At 40.0% G+C, this 10,181-nt stretch overlaps 1 protein-coding gene across 1 annotated transcript in view; it reads left to right on the top strand.

The window, feature by feature from the left end:
• Window positions 1-1,341: 1,341 nt before the first annotated feature.
• Window positions 1,342-10,181, top strand: part of map4k5 (mitogen-activated protein kinase kinase kinase kinase 5) — a gene marked incomplete at its 5' end in the record, with an annotated part of 53,924 nt that continues 45,084 nt past the window's right edge. Inside the window, 2 exon segments of the mRNA XM_024141835.1 lie at window positions 1,342-1,417; window positions 4,280-4,368. Coding sequence (XP_023997603.1) covers window positions 1,342-1,417; window positions 4,280-4,368 — 165 coding nt within the window.

The raw sequence follows: 10,181 nt of genomic DNA, 5'->3' as shown, positions 1-10,181 counted from the left end.
TATTTAAAAAAAAAACACATTTACATAAGTATTCAGACCCTTTACTCAGTACTTTGTTGAAGCACCTTTTGTGAGTGATTTATAGCCTCAAATATTATTGGGTATGACGCTACAAGCTTGGCACACCTGTATTTGGGGAGTTTATCAGTTAATCTTCTCTGCAGAGCCTATCAAGCTCTGTCGGGTTGGATGGGGAGCGTCGCCGTACAGCTACTTTACGAATCTCTCTGTACTTTTCTCCGATCATCTTTCCCTCAATCCTGTCTCCCAGTCTCTGACACTGAAAAACATCCCCACAGCATGATGCTACCACCACCATGCCTCACCGTAGGGATGGTGCCAGGTTTCCTCCGGACGTGACGCTCGGCAGTCAGGCCAAATAGTTAAGTCTTGGTTTTATCAGACCAGAGAATATTTAGGTGCCTTTTAGCAAACTCCAACTGGGCTGTCATGTGTCTTTTTTACTGGGGAGTGGCTTCTGTCTGGCCACTCTACCATAAAGGACTGATTGGTGGTTTGCTGCGGAGATGGGACAACCTTCCAGAAGGACAACCTTGGGACAAACTCTGGAGCTCTCAGTGACCATCAGGTTCTTGGTCACCTCCCTGACCAAGGCCCTTCTCCCACGATTTCTCAGTTTGGCCGGGCGGCCAGCTCTATGAAGAGTCTTGGTGGTTCCAAACTTCTTCCATTTAATAAATGATGGATGCCACTGTGTTCTTGAGAACCTTCAATGCTGCAGAAATGTTTTGGTACCTTTCTCCAGATCTGTGCGCCGGCACAATCCTGTCTCGGAGCTCTACGGACAATTCCTTTGACCTCATGGCTTGGTTTTTGCTCTGACATGTACTGTCACCTGTGGGACCTTATATAGACAGGTGTGTGCCTTTCCAAATCATGTCTAATCAATTGAATTTACCATAAGTGGACTCCAATCAAGTTGTAGAAACATCTCAAGGATGATCAATGGAAACAGGATGCACCTGAACTCAATTTCGAGTCTCATAGCAAAGGGCCTGAATACTTATGTAAATAAGGTATTTCTGTTTTTTGTTTGTAATAGATTTGGTAAAATTAAAATTTTAAAAATTCTTATTATCCTTATCCTTATTGTGTGTTGATTGAGGATTTTTGGGGGTATTTAATACATTTTAGAATAAGGCTGTAACGTAACAAAAGGGGTCTGAATACTTTCCCGAATGCACTGTATATGATATTCTGTGTNAAGGGGTCTGAATACTTTCCCGAATGCACTGTATATGATATTCTGTGTTTCAATGATGTTGTGTTGCCTAAAATGCTACACCAATTTGAGTTAATTAAAGTTATTGTAATTGTAAGGTGGAGCACCCCTCTCCTGACTACCTGTCAGCCAGCGTCAGTAGTCCTGGTGTACTGTCCACAGCCTCGGACCCTGGTGAGTTAAAACACACAGATCTTTACACCCGTACCCGTGTACTGGTTGAAAATGGCAGGTTTTTGTTGTACTAATAGGCTCGTGAATTGGAAACACAGTTGGCTGTACAGTGTGTGTGCTATACGTGACTTCAGAGAGGTCTCCGCTTCACAGCGCCGTATGGGTTTTGACTGACGGGCGTTGTGGACTTCGTCGCCGCACTCCCACTAATTGGCCAACTTTTTTCTTTTTTTCTTGAGTGAGGTGGAAATGCTATAAATTAAAGAGGACTCTCGATGTATTCTGAAAGATGAGACGTTGAGGAATATAATAAATACCGTTTTGACGTCGTACAAGCACGCCAAATGTGCACTTCACATTTCCATATCGTTAAACTTATGTCATATAGTGTCAAAGTGTATTATCACTGCTTGATGTACACCTACAAGATGACACGGCGGCGTACCCTGGGTCATTCTGAATAGAAATGAGCCTGTTTTGTGATATTGTGAAGAAATTCGTCAGGGAACAAAAGCATCCCAATGCTCTCGTGGTTCTATTCTACGCTCACCTAAATTTTTAAGATCTGTTTCTCTGAATTGACCTTGTTGAAAGCCTAAAACTGTAAGATCGTATTTTTGTAACTTAGCAAATCATGTTGGCAATAGAATACGCTTTGAAATGATGCCCACCAGACCCAGATTGTGATTTATAATGGGCAGAGTTTGGAATGCATAAACAACAACAGTAACTGTTGGCAGGGATGCAGGGCTGTGTTCAAAACAACTACGAGTCTGCTTGCTCTAGCTCCTCAAAAGCGAAGCTAGGAGAGCTTAAAATAGCACCTTTTTTATAGTTGAAGTCATAAAAGTGTATTGAAATTACGATGGAACTGTGCACGCTTTTTGGAGAGGTGTGTGTGTGTTGCCACTTGGAGACGCCAGTTAGACCTCTCACTTGTCTTTAGTTTCTTATGTTGCACCTACCCCAAATTTACCATGAATAGTCTCATGTTACCGAATGTATCAAGAGTGTTTTCAGATTTAATTATCAACAAATGCGGCGAAAAGTACTGTAAAGGTACTGTAAAAGTACTGTAAAAGTACTGTAAAGGTACTGTAAAGGTACTGTAAAAGTACTGTAAATGTACTGTAAAAGTACTGTAAAAGTACTGTAAATGTACTGTAAATGTACTGTAAATGTACTGTAAAAGTACTGTAAATGTACTGTAAAAGTACTGTAAATGTACTGTAAAAGTACAGTAAAAGTTTAAATGCACATAAAATCAAGTGTCAGATTAGTAAAATAATTTTACCATAATCTCCAAACTGTTTTCTTTTAATTGATACCTTGCATTTCATWTTTCTTCTGTAAGAAAAGCATGTATATTTAGCCCTATCCAAATAGATAAATGCCCATGCGTTTAAGGGTTAAATTAAGGTTAGCCAACTCTCTTCTCTTCCAAGCTATCAGTTATTCAAACAACGTATTCGTCAGTAATTCAAGCATATCCAAAGGTAAGAAGTTGTCTAACTGTGCTTGTAGTGTACTGTAGATATATTCACTGGACAGTTTATTAGGTACACCCATCTAGTGTCTGGGTCGGACCCCGCTTTGCCTCCAGAACAGCCTGAATTCTTCCACAGGGATGTTGGTCCATGCTTAAGCCTAAACTGTGCCAGGACAACTTGTCCCCACACAACAGCCACCAGCCTGTACCGTTCCCAAGTACAGGTGTGTCAAGCTTGTAGCGTCATACCCAAGAACACTCGAGGCTGTAATCGCTGCCAAAGGTTCTTCAACAAAGTACTGAGTAAAAGGTTCTGAATACTTATGTGATAGTGTGTTCTTTTTTATACATTTTCAGAAAAATAGGTATTGTGTGTAGATTGAAACATTAAAAACAATTTGGTCCATTTAAGAATAAGACTGTAACATAACAAAATGTGGAAAAATTCAAGGTCTGAATTCTTACCGAATGCGCATAAAGATATATATATATATTATATATGAGAGAGATATAGATAGACCTATATATATAGATAGATAGATAGATAGATAGATAGATAGACCTATATATACAGTGGGGAGAACAAGTATTTGATACACTGCCGATTTTGCAGGTTTTCCTACTTACAAAGCATGTAGAGGTCTGTAATTTTTATCATAGGTACACTTCAACTTTGAGAGACGGAATCTAAAAAAAATCCAGAAAATCACATTGTATGATTTTTAAGTAATTCATTTGCATTTTATTGCATGACATAAGTATTTGATCACCTACCAACCAGTAAGAATTCCGGCTCTCACAGACCTGTTAGTTTTTCTTTAAGAAGCCCTCCTGTTCTCCACTCATTACCTGTATTAACTGCACCTGTTTGAACTCGTTACCTGTATAAAAGACACCTGTCCACACAATGCCCAGGCGTTGTAGGGAGGTCATACAGGCACGTGGAGGCCACACACACTACTGAGCCTCATTTTGACTTGTTTTAAGGACATTACATCAAAGTTGGATCAGGCTGTAGTGTGGTTTTCCACTTTAATTTTGAGTGTGACTCCAAATCCAGACCTCCATGGGTTGATAAATTTGATTTCCATTGATAATTGTTGTGTGATTTTGTTGTCAGCACATTCAACTATGTAAAGAAAAAAGTATTTAATAAGAATATTTCATTCATTCAGATCTAGGATGTGTTATTTTAGTGTTCCCTTTATTTTTTTGAGCAGTGTATATATATGAGATATAGATATATATGAGCGATAGATAGATATAGGTCTAACTATATATATATCTATCTATCTTGCCACTCACCCCCTGCGGAACCCCTGTGCGAAATTACTAGAATATCAAATGTACAAGTAACTCGTCTCTGTCCCCAGAACATGAAGACTGTGATGGAGATGTGAACGGGGACAGTCCCAAGACTCCTCCCAGCCGACCACAGAGGAAGGAGAAGAAAGACTACCCTGTGAGGCTATTTATCTATGTGATTGTATTTGGTATGTGACGATGTATATGGCAGAGCAATCGAAATATGTCACAGTCATATAATCTCAGGTAACATATATATATATATAGTTATTTATTTATTTTATACAAACAAAATAGGCAGTCTAGAAAATGTCATGTCAGATCTCTCCATATCCCCCATCTTGAGTTTGAAGTGGTTTGAGTAGAATGGAAGTTATGAAGAAACCACCAAGTTCAGAACATACATGTGCCTTCGGAAAGTGTTCAGACCACTTGACTTTTTCCACATGCTGTTACGTTACAGCCTTATTCTAAAATAGATTTAAAAAAAAATGTATCCTCATTATCAGCGATTACAGCCTCGAGTCTTCTTGGGTTTGACGCTTGGCACACCTGTATTTGGGGAGTTTCTCCCATTCTTCTCTGCAGATCCTCTCAAGCTCTGTCAGGTTGGATGGGGAGCATTGCTGCACAGCTATTTTCAGGTCTCTTCAGAGATGTTCGATCAGGTTGAAGTTCGGACTCTTGCTMGGCCACTCAAGGACATAAAGAGACTTGTCCCGAACCCACTCTTACGTTGTCTTGGCTGTGTGCTTCGGGTCGTTGACCTGTTGGAAGGTGAACCTTCGCCCCAGTCTGAGAACCTGTTCCAGAGCGCTCAGGACTTCATCAAGGATCTCTCTGTACTTTGCTTCGTTCATCGTTCCCTTGATCCTGACTAGTCTCCCAGTACCTGCCGCTGAAAAACATCCCCACAGCATGATGCTGCCACCACCATGCTTCACCGTAGGGATAGTGCCGGGTTTCCTCCAGACGTGACGCTTGACATTCAGGCCAAAGAGTTCAGGCCAGCTCTAGGAAGAGTCTTTGTGGTTCCAAACTTCTTCCATTTAAGAATGATGGAGGCCACTGTGTTCTTGGGTACCTTCAATGCTGCAGAAATGTGTTGGTACCCTTCCCCAGATATGTGCCTTGATACAATCCTGTCTTGGAGCATCTACAGCCAATTCCTTTGACCTCATGTCAGCAGTAAATAACAATGGCGGGGCTATAAACAGGCGGTACCAGTACAGAGTCAATGTGGAGGCTATATACAGGGGGTACCAGAGTCAATGTGGAGGCTATATACAGGGGGTACCAGTACAGAGTCAATGTGTGGGGGCACCGATGTCGAGGTAATTGTGGTAATATGTACATGTAGGTAGAGTTATTAAAGTGACTATGCATAGATAATATATATAGGTTTCTATTTGGGACTGATATATAGGGAATAGGTTTCTATTAGGGACAGATATATAGGGAATAGGTTTCCATTTGGGACAGATATATAGGGAATAGGTTTCCAAGGCATAAGAAACAAGCCATTGTTATATTTAGCCCTATCCAAATAGATAAATGCCCATGCTTTAAGGGTTAAATTAAGGTTAGCCAACTCTCTTCTCTTCCAAGCTATCAGTTATTCAAACAACGTATTCGTCAGTAATTCAAGCATATCCAAGGTAAGAAGTTGTCTAACTGTGCTTGTAGTGTACTGTAGATATATTCACTGGACAGTTTATTAGGTACACCCATCTAGTGTCTGGGTCGGACCCCGCTTTGCTCCAGAACAGCCTGAATTCTCCACAGGGATGTTGGTCCATGCTTAAGCCTAAACTGTGCCAGGACAACTTGTCCCACACAAACAGCCACCAGCCTGTACCGTTCCCAAGTACAGGTGTGTCAAGCTTGTAGCGTCATACCCAAGAACACTCGAGCTGTAATCGCTGCCAAAGTTCTTCAACAAAGTACTGAGTAAAAGGTTCTGAATACTTAGTATAGTATGTTGTTCTTTTTATACATTTTCAGAAAAATAGGTATTGTGGTTAGATTGAAACATTAAAAACAATTTGGTCCATTTAAGAATAAGACTGTAACATAACAAAAAATGTGAAAAATTCAAGTCTGAATTCTTACGAATGCGCATAAAGTATATATATATATTATATATGAGAGAGATATAGATAGACCTATATATATAGATAGATAGATAGATAGATAGATAAGATAGACCTATATATACAGTGGGGAGAACAAGTATTTGATACACTGCCGATTTTGCAGGTTTCCTACTTACAAAGCATGTAGAGGTCTGTAATTTTTATCATAGGTACACTTCAACTTTGAGAGACGGAATCTAAAAAAAATCCAGAAATCACATTGTATGATTTTTAAGTAATCATTTGCATTTTATTGCAATGACTAAGTATTTTGATCACCTACCAACCAGTAAGAATTCCGGCTCTCCACAGACCTGTTAGTTTTTCTTTAAGAAGCCCTCCTGTTCTCCACTCATTACCTGTATTAACTGCACCTGTTTGAACTCGTACCTGTATAAAAGACACCTGTCCACACAATGCCCAGGCGTTGTAGGGAGGTCATACAGGCACGTGGAGGCCACACACACTACTGAGCCTCATTTTGACTTGTTTTAAGGACATTACATCAAATGTTGGATCAGGCTGTAGTGTGGTTTTCCACTTTAATTTGAGTGTGACTCCAAATCCAGACCTCCATGGGTTGATAAATTTGATTTCCATTGATAATTGTTGTGTGATTTTTGTTGTCAGCACATTCAACTATGTAAAGAAAAAAGTATTTAATAAGAATATTTCATTCATTCAGATCTAGGATGTGTTATTTTAGTGTTCCCTTTATTTTTTGAGCAGTGTATATATATATGAGATAAGATATATATGAGCGATAGATAGATATATATCTAACTATTATATATCTATCTATCTTGCCACTCACCCCTGCGGAACCCTCCGTGTGCGAAATTACTAGAATATCAAATGTACAAGTAACTCGTCTCTGTCCCCAGAACATGAAGACTGTGATGGAGATGTGAACGGGACAGTCCCAAGACTCCTCCCAGCCGACCACACAGAGAAGAGAGAAGAAAGACTACCCTGTGAGGCCTATATTATGTGATTGTATTGTTTATGTGACGATGTATATGGCAGAGCAATCGAAATATGTCACAGTCATATAATCTCAGTAACATATATATATATATATATATGTTATTTATTTTTTATACAAACAAAATAGGCAGTCTAGAAAATGTCATGTCAGATCTCTCCATATCCCCCATCTTGAGTTTGAAGTGGTTGAGTAGAATGGAAGTTATGAAGAAACCACCAAGTTCAGAACAATACATGTGCCTTCGGAAAGTGTTCAGACCACTTGACTTTTTCCACATGCTGTTACGTTACAGCCTTATTCTAAAATAGATTTTAAAAAAAAATGTATCCTCATTATCAGCGATTACAGCCTCGAGTCTTCTTGGGTTTGACGCTTGGCACACCTGTATTTGGGGAGTTTCTCCCATTCTTCTCTGCAGATCCTCTCAAGCTCTGCAGGTTGGATGGGGAGCATTGCTGCACAGCTATTTCAGGTCTCTTCAGAGATGTTCGATCAGGTTGAAGTTCGGATCTCTTGCTGGCCACTCAAGGACATAAAGAGACTTGTCCGAACCCACTCTTACGTTGTCTTGGCTTGGTGCTTCGGGTCGTTGACCTGTTGGAAGGTGAACCTTCGCCCCAGTCTGAGAACCTGTTCCAGAGCGCTCAGGACTTCATCAAGGATCTCTCTGTACTTTGCTCGTTCATCGTTCCCTTGATCCTGACTAGTCTCCCAGTACCTGCCGCTGAAAAACATCCCCACAGCATGATGCTGCCACCACCATGCTTCACGTAGGGATAGTGCCGGGTTTCCTCCAGACGTGACCTCTTGACATTCAGGCCAAAGAGTTCAGGCCAGCTCTAGGAAGAGTCTTTGTGGGTTCCAAACTTCTTCCATTTAAGAATGATGGAGGCCACTGTGTTCTTGGGTACCTTCAATGCTGCAGAAATGGGTGGTACCCTTCCCCAGATATGTGCCTTGATACATCCTGTCTTGGAGCATCTACAGCCAATTCTTTGACCTCATGTCAGCAGTAAATAACAAGGCGGGGCTATAAACAGGCGGTACCAGTAAGAGTCAATGTGGAGGCTATATACAGGGGTACCAGAGTCAATGTGGAGGCTTATACAGGAGGGTACCAGTACAGAGTCAATGTGTGGGGGCACCGATGTCGAGGTAATTGTGGTAATATGTACATGAGGTAGAGTTATTAAAGTGACTATGCATAGATAATATATATAGGTTTCTATTTGGGACTGATATAGGGAATATATTAGGAAGATAATAGGAATAGGTTTCCATTTGGGACAGTATATAGTAGGGAATAGGTTTCCACTTGGGACTGAATATAAGGAATAGGTTTCCAATTAGGGACTGATATTAAGGTTTCCATTTAGGACAGATATATTAGGGAATAGGTTTCCACATTTCGGGACAGATGATAATATGGTTTCCATTATGGGACAGATATATAGGGAATAGGGTTCCATTAGGGACAGATATATATAGGGACATTAGGTTTCCATTAGGGACAAGATAATATAGGGAATAGGTTTCTATTTGGGACAGTAATAATAGGGAATAGGTTTTCCATTAGGGACAGATATATAGGTTTTCCATTTGGGAACAGATATATAGGTTTCCATTTGGGACATATATATAGGGAATAGGTTTCCATTTGGGACATATATATATATAGGGATAGGTTTCCATTTGGGACAGATATATATAGGGAATAGGTTTCCATTCGGGACAGATATATATAGGGAATAGGTTTCCCATTTGGCGACTATATAGGGAATAGTGTTCGCATTTGGGACAGATTATATAGGGAATAGGTTTCCTATTTGGGACAGATATATAGGGAATATGTTTCCATTGTGGAACGATGCTGATAGGGAATAGGTTTCTAATTTGGGAACATATCTACAGGAATAGGATTTCCATTTAATCAGTACCATATACGGTTTCGCATTTGGGCAGTATAGTCTATAGGGAATCAGCGTTTTCCATTATGGGACAGCATCATAGTAGGTTCAATTTGCGCACAGATATAATCGGTTTCCATTTTTGGGACAGGTATAATAGTTTCCAATTTTGGGACATCCATATGACAAGGTTTCTTGAAAAAGGTATCTCATGAGGAGGGTTGTCCATTTGGACCGGCAGTTATATATTATTAGGGGAATAGGTTTCCATTTGGGACAGAATATATAAGGCGAAACTAGGCTTTTCTAATTTGGGACAGATATTATAGGGACTAGGTTTTTCCATTTGGGACAGATTACGATAGGAAATAATGGTTTGCTACTTTGCGGACAGGACTATATATAACGGAGATAGGTTTCCATTAGGGGACCACGCATAATGATAGAGGAAATAGTTTTCTATTCTGGGCGACAGACCTATATTAGCGCGAATATGACGTTCCATTGGGACAGGCATACTATAGGTTTCCATTTGGAACAGACTATCATAGGTTGTTCCATTTGGGACTATCTAATATTATATAAGTCGGAATCAGCGTTCCATTTGCGGACCACTACATAACTATATAGCGCGGATTAGGTTTTCGCCATTTGGGGACAAGAATTATAGATAGGGGAATAGGTCTTGCCATATCGGGACAGATATATATTATATAGGGAATTTAGAGTTCTACCATTTGGGAAAAACACGATTATATATGCGAACCTAGGTTTTCATTTGGATCAGATATATAGGGAATAGGCTTTCCATTTCGGGATCAAGATAATATAGGGAACCTAGGTTTTCCAGTTTGGGACAGAATAGTATCAGGAATAACGGTTTCTATTTGGCGACAAGATATTATAGGCGAATTAGCGTGTCTATTTCGGGACCGATTAT

This window comes from Salvelinus sp. IW2-2015, unplaced genomic scaffold, assembly GCF_002910315.2.
Source record: "Salvelinus sp. IW2-2015 unplaced genomic scaffold, ASM291031v2 Un_scaffold2774, whole genome shotgun sequence".
NCBI classification, from domain to species: domain Eukaryota; kingdom Metazoa; phylum Chordata; class Actinopteri; order Salmoniformes; family Salmonidae; genus Salvelinus; species Salvelinus sp. IW2-2015.
The sequence above is the reverse complement of the archived record's forward strand: the minus strand, read 5'-3'. Positions and strand labels throughout refer to the sequence as shown.